General features: G+C 40.7%; 1 protein-coding gene across 6 annotated transcripts; it reads left to right on the forward strand.

The window, feature by feature from the left end:
• The first annotated feature begins 911 nt into the window (after positions 1-911).
• uso1 (USO1 vesicle transport factor) lies at positions 912-18468 on the forward strand. Of its 6 annotated transcripts, none has more exons than XM_070827941.1 (25): positions 912-1146; positions 2496-2582; positions 3559-3623; positions 3946-4022; positions 4264-4275; positions 5790-5890; positions 5988-6090; positions 6262-6317; positions 6427-6547; positions 6630-6808; positions 6921-7061; positions 7167-7255; positions 7352-7506; positions 8054-8259; positions 11290-11400; positions 11597-11715; positions 12231-12412; positions 12518-12639; positions 12731-12869; positions 14044-14210; positions 14963-15028; positions 15345-15443; positions 15538-15642; positions 15843-16058; positions 17553-18468. In XM_070827941.1, the coding sequence occupies exons 1-25, from the start codon at positions 1081-1083 to the stop codon at positions 17625-17627; spliced, it is 2859 nt and encodes a 952-aa protein (XP_070684042.1). In that variant the 5' UTR covers positions 912-1080; the 3' UTR covers positions 17628-18468. The 6 variants fall into 6 exon arrangements, with proteins under 6 accessions (XP_070684042.1, XP_070684044.1, XP_070684039.1 ...); XM_070827943.1 differs by having other exon boundaries at positions 15855-16058; XM_070827938.1 differs by lacking the exon at positions 4264-4275 and adding an exon at positions 4560-4613.
• The last annotated feature ends 1634 nt before the right edge of the window (positions 18469-20102 follow it).

Genomic DNA, 20102 nt, shown 5'->3' on the forward strand with positions numbered 1-20102 from the left:
ACAGGAAATTCCGCAACTTAAGTCTTGACAAGGCACACGTGTTAATGGAAAACCATTCCAGGTGACGACCTCATGAAGCTGACTGAGAGAATGGCAAGAGATCATAAATATCATATATCACTATCACATTGGATTGCTTCACTAACATCACTTTATCAAGAGAATGTTAATTACTTTAATTACATTATTTTTTCCTTCATGCACCCAGAGAGCAGCTGCTATTGAAGACACTGAGCTCACATCCTCATCCATAAAACATGGAAATTACTGCACTCCCATCCTAAAAAACCAATGCCGATTACCAAAGCATAGAAAATGAATGCCCATAAATTAAAACCATAGATACTACAATAAACAATATTCTCACTAAGTAAGTAATAAGCACTGAAACAGCGGTGTTGTTCTGTAAATTGTTTTTGTGTTTCCTCTTGTACAACTACACTACTATACAGGCAGAGAAATATTGTACATTTTTACAGCTGTAATTATAGAATCTCAATAAGATATTATAATTAATAATGATAATAATAATAATTATTATTGTATATTATAAATGTAGCACCCATAAAAACTTCACTCTGCTGCTTAAGTACAATGCTTCAGTATAATTTTCTGTTAAAACACCTATACTTTCAATTTTCACTTTTACCTTTACTAGTAATGCAGTATTTTGCATTATTATACATCATCTCTACATCACTACTGCCTTTTTATCACCTTTCACACAGTGATGAATCTAGTGGCACTTGTTCTGGTGTGTGATCTCTCACAGAATTATAATAATAAACTGATTCGATATTAAAAATGTGAATGAATGAGTTTTTCTTGCCCTTTAAATGACTGAACTCTTGTCTGTTGATCAGCCACGTATCGCCACGTCTGCGCGCATGCGTACTGCCCTCACAGTTGTGTTCCGGGGTCGGGCAGCCAGTGTACACAGTGTGAAAAATCACCACTGAGTAGCTTTTTTCCTCTCATATTCACATAGTTACCACACGGGCCACTGAGGGGGGAGTCTGAGGGGGTTTTTTTCAGACCGAGGGACGCTTTGAATCCGGCGCAGAGAGGACGTGTGTCAAGATGAACTTCTTCAGAGGAGTGATGGGGGGGCAGGCGGCCGGGCCGCAGCCGTCCGGAGCGGAGACGGTAGGAAACCAGCCGGCTAGCTGTGGCTAGCTAACACCTCCAGCACTGTACTCCTGACAAACTGTGACCACACACAAACACAGCATGAATAAAACGAGTGGTTTTACACTGAGGGTTACCATTGCTCTCTAAAAATTCCCAGAGTTATGCTTTAAAAGACTGGGGCCTCCCTAAATTAGATCAACTAGCTTTAGTCAGACGGCTAATTAGCTAACGTAGCATATCTGTCAGTCAGCAGTGGGGCTGGCTGACATATATGCTGTTTTCTGTACGTGTAGCTGTGATGAATGGGAACATACATAAAAGATAACAGGCAACAAGAAATATTAAGAGTACCGGCGGTCAGTCATTCAAGCAACATCTCCCTACAGTATCTTTATTTTTAACCAACCTCCAACAACACTGCAGCTAAATATATTCACACCCAGTTCAAGGCAAGTAAACCATAGTACCGCATGAAAAATAGGCCCCTTTGTTTCTATACACATGCCATGGAGATGTGCAGCTAATGAGTTTGTTTTTATTTTCAATGTGTCTGCTCATTCTTGTCTCAATTAATCGTTCAGTCCAACAAAGAGTCAGAAAATACAGAAAATCTCTTATCACCACGTCCCAAGATCCAAGGTGACATTTTATTGGTTGTACACCTAAAGGTATTCAATTTGAAGTGGTGTAAAATAAATAGATATATAAATTCAACTGGCAAATCCTAACAGGGTGTAATCCTAGCGTGAGACAATCAGCATCTTAATGTATAGCAGCATATGAGATGCATGCAGAGTATTGACTGCAGTGCTAATCTGTTTGGCTTTGCAGGCATTGCAGGAGAGTGATGGCCACATAATCAGATCTTTGTCTGTTAACATTCCTGTTTTGGCTCCTCAGCGTGTCCCTTCTGCTGAATTCACAATACATTCGTCAAGACACTGTTACATTTTCATGTGTGCGCCGTCCCTCCCATTACTTGTATTTAAAGAGTAACTTAACATTGAGAAATTCTGTCTGGTAGATCAGTGTTTCCCAAATTTTTTAGCCCCTCAAGTTGAGGCAATGTTGCCCTATGTTACTAGTTGCATATCTCTACTGGTTGTGACTGTGTTAAGAGTCCAGATTAAGTGTAACCATCCTATAATTATATAATAATATAAAGATTAGAGGAAAGTGTTAATCAAAAGACCAAAACAAAAAACCTTGATGATAATGTGTACTTGATGCCGCTGAAGTATAAAGGCAGCATCACATCTGCTGATCTGCAAAATGTCCCCTCTTCTGCTGTCAAGGTGTGTAAATAGAGAAATCTGTGTGAGGCAGAAAAGCCAGTAAAATAAATAAGATTCCTCTGTTGACAGATCCAAAAGTTGTGTGACCGGGTTGCCTCCTCGACGCTCCTAGAAGATCGCAGAGATGCTGTGCGGGCTCTCAAGTCCCTCTCCAAGGTAAAGACTGTAGTAGAAATGCACCCATTATTGGCTAACCAAGCTAAAAGTAATGCAGTCAAATACAATGTTCATGTAATAAATACTATTGTAGAGAGAAGATGATGTAACTGTATGATCTTTCTGGAGTTTGGTTTTACAGACAGTGTTTCAAATATTTAGTCTGTGTGTGTGTGTGTGTGTGTGTGTGTGTGTGTGTGTGTGTGTGTGTGTGTGTGTGTGTGTGTGTGTGTGGGTAGAGATTTGTGTTAATCAATCAATCAGCACCTCAGTCATTAGTGATGCTTCCAGTACTTTCTTTTGTCCTGTTTCTCTGCATTAATTTCATGTAAATGAACGGGCACATTTGTGAGTGTTTTGTCCCCTGTCACTGTTGTGGACCATTTGTCAAATTCTGCTGATTTAAAATGAAGTAATCATTGACATAGATCTCTACAAAGCCACCGCTCAGTTCAGTTCATGGACAGTTTTGTTTTTGGCTGCTCCATCAACCAAGAGTAATGAGTTTATCAGGCATGAATAAGAGGTTTAGGAGGCACAGGGCTGCACATTAACATGCAGCCATGTCAGTGCCGGTCAGAAAGACAGCAGTGGGTGTGTGGACTTCCCGCATAAGAAATACAATACGTACAATACAATTGTTATTTTTCTTTGTCCATGTTGATTGGAATTCCTTTATTTCTAAAAGTGTCTTGTCCTGCTAACAGCAGGTTATTGATCTAATGAATATTATTAGAATACTACTGTTGGCACATAAAGCACTGAGTTGATTTAGGGCCAAAAAATTCTGATCTGCTGCAAAGTTATGAACTGTCCAGACATGATCCCAAATCCTAATTATGTGTGTCTTTTTTATATTGCCTTGTGTGTCTGTTATGCCTTCTCTGAATGCATTTTGACATCTTAGATACAACACTGACTAGCCTCGTTGTTGAAAGGTCTTATACAAATAAACTTTCTCCATTATCTTTTCTAGAAATATCGCTTGGAAGTTGCCACGCAGGCGATGGATCACTTGATTAACATACTGCAAACTGACAGGTATGTTGATGTAGTATTTGTGTTTTACTACATCAGATACTACTAATAGATATATTGCACATATTTTCATTTCATTATATTTTCTCAATGTTATTTTTTTCTCATATTGGAAATCTCACATTTTATATTAATGTTTCATAATTATGCAGCAATATACCAAGGCAAATTCCTTGTAATGTGATAACTTGCATGGCCATAAACCTGATACTGATTTTGTGTGGTCTGGTATTCTTATGTCATCCTAAAAAAGACTTTGTGTTGTATGATTTCAGTTCTGTTAACTTGTTTGTTTATGCTCTGTCTCTTCCTGCTAATTTAACAGATCCGACTCTGAAATCCTCGGCTATGCTTTGGACACACTGTACAACATCATCTGCAATGATGAGGAGGAGGAGCAAGGTATGAAATCCTGCCACAATTATTATTTATATTAAATCACTTTAAATTAGCCATCATTGGACGATAATTCCGCCTAATTCTGTGGCCACTGTAAAGCCACTGTGTTTTTTTTGTTTGCATGTGTAAATAAAATTCATGTCAGCTGGACACCCAGTCAGTTTGCCCCTCTTCTGTACACTGATAATGATAATGCTTTATATAAAGATTCTCGTTTCTCTTCTCTTCCATGTTAACCCTACAGATGAATCAGAAGGTAAAACTCTTTGACTGTGCATGATGCCACCCCCCTCCCCCCTCCCTAACCACCAGCAACGCTTAAAAAAATCACTTCCTCTTGGTTGGGAGCACATTAATAGTCTTGTTGACACCTTCAGCCAGTGCACAGATTGTAAATAGCTGCTACAAGACTGTGCTTTGGTTGTTGTCATGGCATTTCTTCACAAGAAACCGATCAATCCAGACTTCTTCAGCGTGGTTGAAATGAATGCAAGCTATTGGATGAGGCTTTAAACTTACTCTTCCCCCTCGCTCTCGCAGACGCAGTAACTCCTATCCCTGTCTCAGGGAAACCTAAGATTGTTTCCATGCCTGGTCAGTACTCAACCCAAGCTATCAATGCAGTAGTCATAATACTGCTAGATAACTAACTTAGTAGCATCATAAAGTGACTAGAAGGTGTTTGGGTAGTTATAATGCTTCACTAATACCATAACACCCTGAACCTCTGTCTGGTAATATGTAGTTTCTCATTGCTCCTTTGTTTCCCTCACATTTTAGAATATTAATACCTGGTTGTTTTGCACTGTTGTGGTGAAATTTTACTGCTTTGTTTTGTTTGCTGTGCTTGTAGTGGTATCTAGTGTTTTGACTGAGTCGTACATTGCTCTCCCTTTTTAGCTCTGTTTTTGGTCTCCACCACCTCCTGAGGAAAAATCGGACTTTTTAGCTGCGAAATGCACCACTATGTTCACCAGCTGGTTGCTAGATTTTTCTCTCAGGTGGTCGGTGCCGAGCAGGCAGAGCACAGGGGGTTTATCACATCTGCTGTGACTGGAAAAAATGCAGATAAGAGCGGTGAGACTGAACCAAAACTGTAAAGAGGCTAGCTGAAAAACCAAAACAATGAGCTCAAAGAAACTAAAAGAGCTAAAGGAAGGACGGCTAAAGGAGGCTCAGGTGACATTTCCGTGTGAATTTCTTACTACAAATGACCCTTTTCACATTATACATATTAAACTGATCCGTCCTCTCTGTTTTGGGTGGAAGCAGAAATCTTAGAGATGGATATATCAAAACAAATGCATTTAAAACGTTCTGTATTACTAGATTGCTTTTGAAAAACCTTTTCAGTTATGTCCAGATAAGCTGGTGGTGTACACACTTCATTGCAGTGGTGTTGCTAACCAGCTTTTCACACTAAGGCTCTTAAAGCTCTCTTAATGTTTTTACAGTAACTCTACTGAGCTCACCTTGTTCACCCTCGTCTGTGTGTCACCCTTTATTTTTCCAGACGGCATGTTCACAAGTATCATTCTGAGCATCTGCACATTTCTTGATTGGATTCACGTATTCCTTGTAAAGTCATCATTCAGTCGCAGAAAATCACCAGCGATAAACACTAACTGTTTGAAGATATAATAATTATTGCAGTCAAACTCAGGCTGATTCCTATGAACAATCCAACTGGCTCCCTCACTAGACTGATGACTCCTGCTGTAATGTTCATCAGAGACATTATTTAATTTCAGCTTTCACTCTCCTTCACAGATGAGGCTGCCCAGAAGCAGGCAGATGACTTGGGTGCCCAGTTCACAAACAAGTTCATTCAGGACCCCGAACATGTGACCCTGCTTCTCACTTTACTGGAGGTGCTGAACTGTTGCCTGGGTAGTATTGAGAGGTCTTTATTACATCTGTATAAACAACTTCCTGATGTATTCATATGTTGATGTGATTTTTTTTTAGGAGTTTGACTTCCATGTACGTTGGCCTGGCGTGAAGCTACTGACCGCAATCCTGAAGAACCAGGGCCCCCAGGTGCAGGGTATCATTCTGGTTAGCCCCATGGGTGAGTTTCTCCTCTCCACATTTGATCAGGCATGTTTTGTAATGTCAGGATTTTACTGAGGACCTGTAGCTTCAGTCACATTTCAACATTTTTTGAATGTAAATTTCAAGAAACACGTTTTCACTTCAAGCAGGTTTTGATAGCCCTTTACATCTATGTGTCCATCTGCAGGTGTTTCCAGATTGATGGATCTATTGGCAGACTCTAGAGAAGTAATTCGCAATGATGTGAGTACTTGTTCCTACTGTTTAAGCTACAGTTTTGTAATAAACCACCCATGAATGCAACACTATTGTTCAGGAGATGCATGATGACCTGTTTTTCCACTTCCAACAGGGCTTGTTGTTGCTTCAGCAGCTGACCAAAAGCAATGCTGCCATTCAGAAAATTGTGGCATTTGAAAACGCATTTGAACGCCTTCTAGATATCATCACAGAAGAGGGCAGCAGTGATGGAGGTAGCGACCTTCTATACAGAATTGTCTGTTTGTCCCACTTCTGTTTTCTGTAATTAACTAATTTTTCCCCCCCTTGCTGCAGGTATTGTTGTTGAGGACTGTTTGCTGCTGCTGCTCAACCTGCTGAAGAACAACAGCTCCAATCAGAACTTCTTCAAGGAGGGCTCCTACATTCAGAGAATGAAGCCCTGGTTTGAAGTCGGTGATGATAACTCTGGCTGGTCTGCACAGAAGGTCACCAACCTCCACCTCATGCTGCAGGTAACACAGAATCAGTCATGATGACTTGTGGCTTTAACCTATTTGAAAAGTAAAAGAAGCACAACAATGAGTTACTGTTTTGCTGAAATCTTGCGTAATGCTGTGTTCCCAGTTGGTGCGTGTCATGGTGTCTCCAGTGAACTCTCCTGGAGCCACAGCCAGCTGCCAGAAGTCCATGTACCAGTGTGGTCTGCTGCAGCAGCTGTGCACCATCCTCATGGCCACTGGTGTGCCTGCTGACATCCTCACTGAGGTAATTACAGTAGCATCAAGAAAGTATTACACAATACAGAGAACAATTATTGCTCACACAGACAGTTTAGCTCCTTTTGAGACATTCAAGCTTGTTGTCTTTCAGACCATCAACACCGTATCAGAGGTTATCAGAGGCTCACAGGTCAACCAGGACTACTTTGCATCCGTCAACGCTCCTTCAAACCCACCAAGGTTAAGACACTACCAATGTTAAATCTGCCATATCCATCTGATAGTAAGTCCTGTGCTGACCTAACTCTCTCTGGCGTCTTCCTCATCTGCCCACAGACCAGCCATCGTGGTGCTGCTCATGTCCATGGTGAATGAGAGACAACCATTTGTGCTTCGCTGTGCAGTCCTCTACTGCTTCCAGTGTTTCCTCTACAAAAACCAGAAAGGCCAGGGGGAGATTGTGGCTACGCTGCTGCCATCCACCATTGATGGTCAGTTACACCAAATGATGAACTTGTCACTTGTTTTGCTATAATTTTTAAGAGATTGTAGACGAGTTTTCACAAGACGGCATAATCACTCCAGCAGGTTAATCACTTTAATGAATCCAGTATGGCAATAAAGCAGTGTGTTTTGACTACAACTTTTCAGAGCAATGTTGAAGTTTGATTAGTACTGGTGTAAAGATGGTCCTTCTACAATACAAAACTCGTTTTTTAACTTTCCGACTCTCCCCCTCTCAGTAAGGAATAGAAGCAAACTCTGTTTCTCTGGGGTAATGCTTTGGATTCAACACAGTTAAAACACTGTCAGGCTTATATATAATGCGATACAGGAAAAAGTAAATAAATTAAAGCAAACAGCTTGTGGGTGTGCAAGAAGCATTTTGTTCACAGATTTCTTCTAAAAGTTATGATATAATCAATGAGGTTTAAGTGCACATTACACATCACACATAGAGATGGACTGTTGTTTATTCTAACTTTATGTATGTATTTAAAGTTATTTAATTACTGACTCACTCACTTTTTTCTCCAGCCAATTCCATCTCAGCGGGCCAGCTGCTGTGCGGAGGCCTGTTCTCGGCAGACTCTCTGTCCAACTGGTGTGCCGCTGTGGCCTTGGCTCACGCCCTTCAGGACAACCTCACCCAGAAGGAGCAGCTGCTGAGGGTCCAGCTGGCCACCAGCCTGGGAAAGCCCCCCGTCTCCCTGCTGCAGCAGTGCACCAACATCCTCTCCCAGGTAGGACACTAACAGAGTTACTCAGCAGCTGTTATCTGCAATGAAGAACATGCTAACAGTTCATATGTGTCTGGTTAGGAATCAGTGTAAGAACTGAGGGATGTTTTTGGCAAATCATTAAAGGTTCATACTGAAGTGTCAACAGCAATGAATAGAACAGTGTCACATTATTGTGGTTTTGCAGGGAGATAAGATCGTCCGACGGGTAAGTAACGTGTGTGCACTGTGTCTGTCTGCGTGTGTGTTTTAAGTGTTTGGGCGACACCTGTTCTGGTCATTTTGGCTTGGCATCTTTAGAAGGGGTCTCATTGGCCCACATACTGGGGGATCCTGCTTCCCTTTAACTCTTTACTACCCCTCCTTTGTCCCTAACTTATGTCTATGACCCAGTTCCTCCTCATAAAGGTGGCACACGAATGCACTTGTCCCGACAAATTTAGAAGTGCTAGTTGCTCTCACTGTGTTCGGAGTGTGGGGAAGTACACAAGTGGGCACCATCATAGAGAGGTACAGAGAAAAGGGACGCAGCAGTTGTTTTTTGGTGGTTTTATCTCCACTAATGTCATCCTAACATCTTCTTTGAGCTTTGATCTTGGACAGTTTGCTGTGCTGCAAGCCGTTATCTGTCTGCTCAGGAAGTGTGTGCTGCAGCGGCTTTTGGGCCTTTTTTCTGCTCAAGTGAGAGATCTCAACTCTTGTTTGTTTTATTCTCTAATTTTCATGTGCTTGCTTACAAATGCACACTGCAGGTGCCGGATGATTTTACAGTTGATAGTTATTATTCAGTTTATCTTGTCATTTAAGCCATACTTAACACTCTCTATTTCCCTGGGAGTTAGTCAGTTTTCATTACTCTTTTTATGCATCCAGTGGAGTTGGCATATCTTCTGTTTTTCTCCTATTGTAGATGGGATCTGCAATGGAAGTCTTCGGCAGTCTGCTAAAATGCGTGAACTTATGTGCACCTTTCTGGTGAAATGTTTTGCTGTAGGTTGACAAACTCAATGCTTTTGGATAACGTAGTTTTAAGTGAGATGACCAGGTCTGGATCAGGGAACCTGTTATTCCATGAAGTGAAGGCAGAAGAAGTAATAAGGAGTCCAGCACTGGGGTTTGGTGCATTGGCAGTTAATTAGTAGGCAAATGTGGAGGTCTTTGGAAACACACTACTGAGGATGAAAATGGAGGTGGAGTAAGTGCAGGAGGTCTATCGGCACTGGGGTTGTCACAATTTAGATTCTGAATTGAAAATCAATTGAAATCAGCTTTGATTTTGGTAACTGAAACCTCCACCCATCACTTGAGGACAGTGGAGGTGGTTCAGAGCCTTTCTGTCTGGATGCTGTAGTGTGGAGCTATTCCTCACTCCTAACTGTAGGAGCCCTGAGGCTGACAAGAATGCGGTCAGTGATCTTTAAGAGTTAAACCTAATGTGTTGGTGTTGGGTCTAGATCGCTTTCTCCATTGTAATGATGGTGTCAGTTCTAAAAGGAAGGGATCTCACTTTAAAGGTTTCACTGCCTAGATAGAGTCTTCAGTAGTTTTACCTACAATCAGCCACACAAAAACACAGGATCTGATTTTTTATTTTAATTTTTGTTTTTGCAGAAGCCAATGTTTGTTCAATTAATACATGTGGTCATTTTCCTGTCTTTTGTTTTCCTTTTCATTTTTGCATTTCGTCACATTTGGAGACTAAATCCGAAAAGGTGATTTCGTAAGTTTTTGTAGTATGGAATGCTAATAAGTTTCTACCCACACCTTCATTGCTCAGATCTCCATATTTACTCAATTTCTGCATTGTTTATTTCACTACAGGAAAAAGGTCTGCTCCTCTTTAAGCATGATGTGCATTAAGTGTTAATGCACTAGCTTATTAGCAACCCCAAGCTACAGTGTAGAGTTTACAGTTAAATCTATCATGATTTTTCATCATTTTATATTCCAACTCCATGAAAATCACCCGTTTCTTTTTCTAAGCTGATTGAGATAAATCATTTGTAACTGCTTAATTACCTCCTGGCATAGGTTTCCAATAAATGTGTGTGAACCTGACGTTTGTTACGAGGAAAGAAAATCCAGGTTGAGGTCTGATGTAGATCTTAAACCTCTGCTTCTCAAAGCTGTTTTCATGGAAATGCATGGTCATTTTTTACCACCTTTTTATTATTACAATTTGTTTTTTTTCCCCATTTCTTAAAAGTGCATTTAGCGGGTTTCGCTTTGCATGTGCTGATAGCTGGAAATACAGTAAAATTTAAATTATGATTTCATGATATTTTGGTTGCAAGTCATCAGTTACTGGCAGAATGAAAATTACAAACCACAAACTACTTGAAAATTGTGAACTTACCTGATGGCTTGAGATAAAAATAGGACATTTCATTTTTAATACAGGGATGCTTACTCTGGTCAACTTAACCTTGTTTGAATATACTGAATATATTAATTTTTACTGTGTCTATTTTGTCGTTTGTGTTAACCTTTATTAATTACTAATGATTGATGTGATTGAAGTGGTCCCAACTAAGCACTGATGGATTTACTTTACCTTATTTTTGCTGTTTGGGAAAAGAAAATGCAGTGTTTTACTCTCTGAGGATGGGAATAAAATTGGGCTAATTGTTAGAAACAACAACAAAATTAATGCTTGTTTTAACACCAACTCATATTCAAGCATTGTGTTGCCATTTTATCAGCCTCCTTTTTACTTTCTGTTTCCTGTTTGAATTTAATACATAGGCATTAATTTTGTTGGATTTCTTTATGGTCACACTCAGCAAATGCAAATTATAAACTTGCTTATAAACTTATAATGTTGCCAGTTCCATTTAAAACTAATGTCCCAATCTGAACCTAATCTAAAAGAAGTCTTATGATCAGGATTCAAGCCTCCCCCATTTAACATCTGGTTCTTCATTATCTAAACCCCAAATGTGTTAATATCTGTAGAATATAACACATTTGAGCTATATGGGACTCTTGTCAGCATATGTTGACATTTAATTTGTTTCCTCTTGTGCTCTGCAGGGCAGCAAAGTGCAGACCAGGGTGGGCCTCCTCATGCTGCTGTGTACATGGATCAGCAACTGTCCGATAGCTGTCACACACTTTCTACACAATCACGAAAACGTTCCCTTTGTATCCTTGGAGCAGCCTGCAAGCCGTACACCATTCTCATTACAATACGTGTCTGTGTCGCGTCATAGTTTTGTTAACAAACAAACTAATCAGTGGGAGTGGGAACATCATATTCCACTTCCTGGTTAAAAAGCAGATGTGGGAGTCTGGAGCTGACTGGTGTTGAATGAATTCCTTGACTCTGTGACTCCTGTAGCTGACAGCACAGATCTCAGAGAACCTGGGAGAAGATGAAAGGCTGGTCCAGGGCCTGTGTGCACTGCTTCTCGGCATCTGCATCTATTACAACGACAACTCGCTGGAAAACTACACCAAGTAAGCGTCGGCTTACACACACCTTGAAAATAACACACTCATTATCCAATTATTATCATGTAGTTGTATTTTGTGTGCACATCAATGAACACAGGAAACAGGATGTCAGGTAACTACATTGGCATGAAGTGCTGTAGGGTTTTTAGTCTAAAACCCCAACACGCATGCATGTAGCCTGGTGTTCTATTGTGGAAAATGACTTATTTAGTGTGTGGGTGTTTGGATTGAACTAATTGGGCACAAACGACAGCTGTGAGCAATGATATTTCATTTCTTTCCTTTTTGTTGTCACAATGATACATCCATGTCCTGAGTCTTTGTCTTGCATATATAGTATATTACTATTAAAAGAAACATAAATGTACAAGTGATTGAGTTTTCCCAGAATTGCACCCATGTTGGCCAAACTTCTCTAAATGCCCTGAACCCGATAAAACAAACAAGGTCTCGGATTCAGACTTGTGAAAAATCTGTGTCCAGTTTAAGACCCGCCATGTCGTCTCTGTCCTCTTCAGAGAGAAACTAAAGCAGCTCATCGAGAAGCGGATCGGGAAGGAAAACTTTGTAGAGAAACTGGGCTTCATCACCAAACACGAGCTGTACTCGCGGGCGGCTCAGAAGCCACAGCCCGTCTTCCCGTCTCCAGAGCAGATGCTGTTCGACCACGAGTTCACCAAGCTGGTCAAAGAGCTGGAGGGTCAGTAGGAGATTATTCTCTACATCCAGCGATACTTAATTTATCACGGCAGTTGCAAAGCTTCATGGAGTTTTTAGTAATTATTTCTGCTGCCACTCTACACAGGTGTGATCACCAAAGCAGTTCACAAATCCAGCGAGGAAGAGAAGAAGGAAGAGGAGGTGAAGAAGACATTAGAGCAGCACGACAACATCGTAACTCAGTATAAAGAGCTGATCAGAGAACAGGTGAACAGAGCAAAGTGGTCTTTAATTTGGTGTTATTTCTATTTGATGCTCTCCCCTGTTGACCACTTGATTTTAATTGTGTGATCCTCAGGATTCTCAGATCCAGGAGCTGAAAGAGCAGGTAACGTCCGCGTCGTCTCAGAACGAACAGCTGCAGACTACAATCACCCAGCAGCTGTCCCAGATCCAGCAGCACAAAGACCAGTACAACATCCTCAAGCTAAAATTAGGTGAGTTCACCTCATTGGTTGACTGGTAGCAGGTGCTTTGTGCCCTGAAGGAAGAGCAGAGCTAGAATACATCACAGGGAGCACTCAGTCTTTGTTAATTGAAAAATCGAAATTAAAAAAGTTTTGTGTGACACATCGGATCTTGTTATTCCTGTTTTTTGCCACCATCTCTGCTGGTGTTAATGTTTTATAGTTTCATTGCTGAGATATGGGGTGGCAGATATCATCTCATCTCAAGATACAGTTTTACAACAGTGTGCGCAGGGCAACAACATGCATAATCAGACAGGCTTCAAAGGAGTAGTTCAACAAATTTGGGAAATAAATTTTTCGCTGCCATTCACTAAAAGAATGGATGTGTTAGTGATTTCATGTCGTCTCAGTGAGGCTGCCAAGTTTGTTATCATCATACCTGAGCAGAAGCAACCGTACCTGGAAGTCCTTATTAAGGCCTTGAGATGTTGTTGGGTGGAGAAACTGTTGGAAATGCTTAATTTATGTTTTTTTGTCTCTGGATTAAACAAACATGGTAGAGCATTTTAAATCGTGAGGCTTTTAGTTGCTGGGAAGCGTATTTTTCAACTGTGGACAGAACCAGCCTAACATTTCCCCTTGCTTCCAGTTTTTATGCTTAGGTAAGCTAACAGCATCTGAACTCTAATGAGAGTGGTATCAATGCTCTCACCCAAAGCTCATGAAGGAAGCTAATGTGCGCTTATTTCCCAAAATAATAACGAGTGAAATGAGCACCTACAATAAATATAAACACTCAGACTTAATCCAAGAAGGAGTGATATCAACTGGATGTTGAAAATAGACAGTTTGAGTTGTCCTTATGTAATAAAGATAATGTGGTTAAAGTGGACCTGTTTAAAAGCTCTGATAGCTCAGGTTGTTCCTTGTTTCTCTTTAGTAATGCTGAGTAGCACAGTCCACAACACCTTATCTAAAGAATTTAGATAGTGAATACAGTGTCGTCATAACACCATAGGACTAAAAGCTGTGTGAGTAAATCCAGGCTGTAAACAGACTTCCCCCTGAAGGGACTCACAAAAAGAGCAAGAGAAACAATCTAAACTCTTGTGTTTATTTATTATTTACTGTATTAGTGTTAAACGAGCCAACGTGTTGGCATTTTAACTGAGTGTGTGTGTGTGTGTGGTTCTAACTTCAGGTAAAGACAACCAGAGTCAGCCTAACAGCCAGGGAGACGGCTCTCAGGTGAATGGGCTGCAGACGGAGGAGCTCACACAGCTCAGAGAGGAGGTGGAGGAGCTCCGCAAGCAGCACACACTCCTTGAAACACAACTCAGTGAGAAAGACGCAATCATCAACGCCCTGGTTAGTAAATATCCTAAATTTGGGAGCGTTTCCCAAACAGCACCGGTGTCCACTGTTCAACCTCCAGAACTTGATTGATTGGTTGACAAACAACCTTTTCAAGTCATCACTGTTGCCTGAAAAACAGTTGACGTCATTACACAAATTGTGAATAGTTTTCTCTGCTCAGATATTTACACATATAAAATGTATACACAGGCGGACATTAGACTTTGAGTAATAGATAAAACATGCTGAACTTCAAGCCTCACCATCACGACATCACGGTCATGGTGCCGTCTACACTTGTCAGTCGTTTTTGTGTTCGTAGGACCGAACTGAATTGGAGCAACAACTGGTTGACTGATTAGTGGATCCACAGAAAACTTGTAGCTGACTATTTTGATGATCCCTTCGTAGTTTAAGTTACATTTTAAGCCAAAAAATTTTTTTTGGTTTGGGTTTAAATTTGCTGATTTGCTGATTGTCTTTGTCTTTCATTGATGTGAACTCAGTATCTTGGTGTTTTGGAGTGTTGACCTGACAAAAGAAGATATTTAAAGATGTCACCTTCCGACATTTTGCAGATTAACCAATTAACCGATTAATCAAGAAAATAAACTCTGGAAGTTAATGAAATTGATGAAAGTCATTCGTAGAAAATAATTAAAAAAATTGAATTCTGTGTAGAGTTTTACTCTGATCCTGTTACAGTGAAAATGACATTATAGTGTATCGCTTATATATCATGTTTTCTCTTTGTGTACCTGCAGAGGTCAGAGGCGCCACAGACAGCAGAAAGTTCAGCAGGAGGATTAGACAACACAGACTTGCTCAAGGTGGGAGTCATCACTGCACACTTCTCCTTTCCCCAGTTTGATTGAAACGTGTGTTTTGTTTATGATGAACTTTTAAAAAAACCTCAAGAGTGGAGATTGGCTATGAATTTCGAAACCAGGTCTCTGTAAAGATGTGGGCCCAATATTGTCAATATTCAAAGAATGTTCGTATGGTTCCCTACAGAAGAGCACAAAACTGACCTTAATTTTCTAATGAATGTATGTGTAAAGAAGAAGCGTGGTTTTATCCTGTATTTTATTGTCGTTCATATCTTGCATGTTACATTTAAGTGTTGGTTGTCGCTGTTTGTTGCAGGAGCTGGAGGCTCTGCGGGGTCAGATCCAGTCACAGTCGGCAGAAATCGGCCAATTGCAGACAGAGAGACAAGAGCTGCTGAGAACGGCTGACGCTGTGGTAAATATCTCACAAATATGACATTTTCTGCCACATATATCACATTACTCTTAGCAGATACTGAGTTAACGAACCTTCCACTGGTCCCTCTCAGTCCTGCGATGCATTCCCCGGCAGTGACGGCTTATTAGACGCTGCCAAGATGCATGAACTAGAGAGCAGGCTGGCAGCACAGGCGACCGAGGCAGAGAGACTGAAGGTGTGTGGAATAACTGTCCAACAAAATGTCTTTATGGCTGTGATCTCTGAGGCATTACACCACCTCCCCCTGCTTTTTCTTTCTCACCACTCAGCTCTGACCCCTTTCAAATTACTTAGTTATTCATCAGATTTGTTAATGGATCCAGTCATCGTATCTTCCTCCTCTGTCCTCTCTCTCCCTCTTCGTCATTGGTTCAGAAGGAGGCAAAGAGCTCGTCAGAGAGCCGGGCGGAGCTGGAGCAGCAGCTGGCCTCGGCCACCAGCACGGTGGCCATCCTGCAGACAGAGAAAGCAAAGCTGCAGACGGAGGTGAAAGAGTCCAAGAAGGAGCAGGACGACCTGCTGATGCTGCTGGCAGACCAGGACCAGAAGATCCACGGCCTCAAACAGAGACTCAAAGACCTGGGAGAGACGGTAGACACACTTCACTACTGAATACTTATTCTAATTCACCAGGAGTTATAAAGGCTGAAAGGCTTTACTGCTGTCAAACCACACTCATCCAAACTTCTGGAGAGTGGATAAGACGAGACAAATACTAATTTGACTGAATGACAAAATGAAAATATGAAACAGTGTTTATTGTTGCTTCAAATGGGGATATTTTTTGTTACATTTAGGTCTATTTAACCAAAAGTGGGAACACGCATAAGTCTAATTTATTCACCAAGAATTATTATGACACAAATCGTCTTTCCATGACAACACTAACACTAAATGACTACTAGTGGTAAATAAACTACAATCTTTCACAGTAAATCAAAAAAAGTCGACAGCTGTAGACTGAATCCTTAAAATACCTAAAAATGCCAAAACAAAGAAGTGAGGACATGATATAAAACTGGACTAAAATGGAATAGAAATTTGTTGACTTAAAGTGGATAATAACTAACAACATAATTTCTTAAATCTGAAACGAAATCAAAATCCTCAATCTGGATTATTGACACAAATCAGCTGCCCATTAACCATATTAACGCGGTTGCGATGCACCATGAAGGAGAATAAAGTTTCAGTGCAGAGCCACAGTTTTCGTCACAAGTCCACCTCACATTGATGAGGTTCGGCCCTCGTCGGCCAATTACCATCGTCATCGGCCAGCTCTTTCTGCTTTGGCACCACCAGAGTTGGTGTCATTACAGGATTACGGAAGTTGCTTAATGCAGGAATCATGAGCCTACATAGAGAAGGATGTTATGGGTAACTGTAGGTTCCAGCCCAGAGAACAAGCTGATTGGCCATGGTAATGGACGTCCAAATCAGTAATTTCGAAAGCTGCTTTAAAATTAATGAATAAAAGTGCAGAATTATTAGAGATAAAACGTAGTTAACAATAGAAATCCTCAAGTCCAATTACTTAACTACAGTACATGTACTTGTTTACTTCCTACCCATGGTTCTGTGTATCTCCTCCTCTGCTGGTCTTACTTTGAAACTCTTGACCCGCCTCGCTGCGCGTAACTGACTGTCATGTCAATCAGTCAATCGATGGTGCCGCCGCTGAGCAGAAAAACAGCCCAGAAGATTTGTAAGTTGGCACCAGCGAGAGAAAATGTCCGCAAGTTTGAGGAAATTGTTTGTGTCGTTGTCGTCTTCACTTCAGATATTTGCAGGTAATTCTCACCGAAGCCACGAATTTCCAGAACCTGGTGTTCAGGACGGGACTTCATACAAGCATAAACGAACCATCGTCTTTATTTACTCACTCATTACATCTTCCTCTCAGACTGTGAAAATAGTCACTAATGTAATGGCTCTCTAGTCCTCTAAGCTCCCGGTTTAACCAGTTAACTGTGGCGGTAGTTTGTGGGGAGTAATTAGCTTTAGGACGGGCGCTGCTCCGTGTGCTGACCACTCAGCTGTGTTTTGTGTCTTTACTTTAGTTAGACTGTGACACTTTCCCTGCAGGTGGACGATGAGGACGATCTCGATGCCAGGGACCAAACGGACGACGATGATGAGGAGGATGAAGATGAGGACTAGAGGGGAAAAAAAAAACACTGAAAGAAGAAAAAGGAGAGATGGGAATGTGTCTGCCAGCAGGCAAGAAAAGACTTTGCAGAAACAAACCTGAGAAACTGAAGCATAGGACTAATATATTGAAGCAGTTTCTCTTTCCAGCTGCCATGCTATATTCATTTTCCTTTCCTCGTCTGTCACATCACATGCACGTGTTAGTTCTTTGGACTTTTTTTTTTTTTTTTTTTGTTCAACATGTGGTTCTTCAGTTTTCGATGACAGCTAAAAGATTCGAACATGTCAGTGCATTCATCTCTGCCACTTAAACCATCGGTTCGCCGTTGATTTTACCAGTCGTGTGTTTATTGTGCGTATTTTCGTATAGATCTAGGGTAATTTGACGCACATCATCTGGGAAATTTAGACAGGAGGGTGTAAAATGTAGCAAAAATACAACTACAAACAGTTTTGATAGTGTTCTTCTTCTTTGATCATAAACACGCTGGTGAGCTCCACACGCGTTTACCCATCCTGCTCTGCTGCTCTCACCAGACGTACGATGCACCTACAGCTGTTAGCGCCACCTGCAACACGTCACTGTGCTGAATTTATCTGCCTTCGCTCCCCACTCGGTTCCTGTTCAGCGTGTTACAGTATTTCAGCACTCGGAGTTGTTCCATTTCACCTTGACAACACCACCTAACCGCTCTGCAATATGCTGCAAAAACACTGACAGAAAAACATGTAAAGACAAAAAAGATATTTTTGCAATTTTTTGTCCAGTTCTGGCATCAAGCTTCTGTATGATATTGTGTAACTTATCAATTTATGAGCCACACTGAAATGAATAAAGAATCTATCAGTCTTTATGCCTGTATGGAGGAATAATTGTAGATAAATTAAATTTTACTAAATCAACAACAAGACTTTTTTTGTCTTTTCAGAATGATTTATGTATGAATGTATGGGACAATAATAAAATGTCAATATATAGGCACAAATACGATATCTTATGTTCCAATATGTTTCTGGTGTTGTCATGTCATCACTGCTTCAGATTTATGGCAAATAAATGTGTTTGCTGACAAAGATCTCAGACATAACAATACCAGAAAGATTTTTTCTGCAGAGATCTTTTTGTTCAAATAACTAAATAAGTAAGACTTTTTCTGTTTTAACACGTTTACACAAACAGGCGCGCATGAATATTTCAGGAAACTATCTCACCAAAGCGTTAAAGTGAGATCAAGCATTCAGTGCCAACTTCAGGTGCTTAATAAGGCTTTTCTGGACATTTTTATGCCTTTATAAGATACGATACACAAGAGGCGACAGGAAATGAGAAATGGTCCCAGACAGATCTAATCTGAGGGAGACACGTGGACGCCCCGATAGGTTTGTGACGATGCTGGTTCTGAAACGATCTGGTTGGTTCTGAGAAAGAAATGTGGTTTTACACCCTAATTTCTCACTAAACCACTTTATTGGACAATATAGACAAAAAGAATACAGCAAACTCGCGACTTCCCCAAAGTGTCATTTCCACCCAAACACAAACAGAAAAAAATAATCAGCATGAGTGGAAATGTTTTGTAGGAAAAAAAGAGAACAAAACTAATACTGAGAGAGAAATACAAAATAACTCCTCCTTTCACTTAAGAATATATACAAGCAACAAACATGTCCCCACCTGAGCAAAGACTTCTCTGCTCAGTTACAAATACAACATGACACTCTTTCACCTGCAGACATTTTTCCTGAACGTCACCAAAACCTGAAAAGGAGGCTCTCCAGGTGTCGCCCAATTCCTGAGAATAATTTGCCATCTGGGTCTAGTCCTTCATTAGTTGCCGCCAAACAGATAACACTTAAAGACTTTGGACAGCATGAGCACTAAAAGACCTGTGACGTCCACAGTATAACAGTGGATCTTGTCCATGGTGCATGTATCAGCATATCCACAGACTCTTTTAGAGCCAATTTAACCTAAAGGGAGGCATGTTGGCTACAATGAAACCATGTTTCTAACTGAATAGCTTCTCAAAGTCACAAAGTTACAAAAAGCTCCTCTGAAAAACAAAAAAAATGTTTTATGAAGGCTGCATGAACAAACCCACTACTGTGATTATGAAGACTGTTGTGTTTGACAGAAGAAAGAAGAGTTGAGAAGCCAGACAACTTGTTCGAGCAGTTCAACTATTCCACCGCTGAGCCTCAGGGGTATGGAAAGCCAAAAGGGTCACAGTTCACAATTTCTGCAGCGTAAATTATGGCGTTATTTAAATTGCATACACCGTTTTCTTTTTTCATACACTGATTGAATATTTTCAGCAAGATTCACATCGTTGTAATGGGAACGTTTTATCGCTAAATTGAGGGACAATCGTAGCATTCTTACATTGTCATGGTCTTGCCTTGAAGTGGGTCTTAAACCAGTAACCATCAGCATGAAAGGCAGTTGTCCATTACACGTAAGAGTCAAGGCCAGAGGTCAGTTTA

The sequence above is a fragment of the Pempheris klunzingeri genome, chromosome 3, assembly GCF_042242105.1.
Source record: "Pempheris klunzingeri isolate RE-2024b chromosome 3, fPemKlu1.hap1, whole genome shotgun sequence".
Taxonomy (NCBI): Eukaryota; Metazoa; Chordata; class Actinopteri; order Acropomatiformes; family Pempheridae; genus Pempheris; species Pempheris klunzingeri.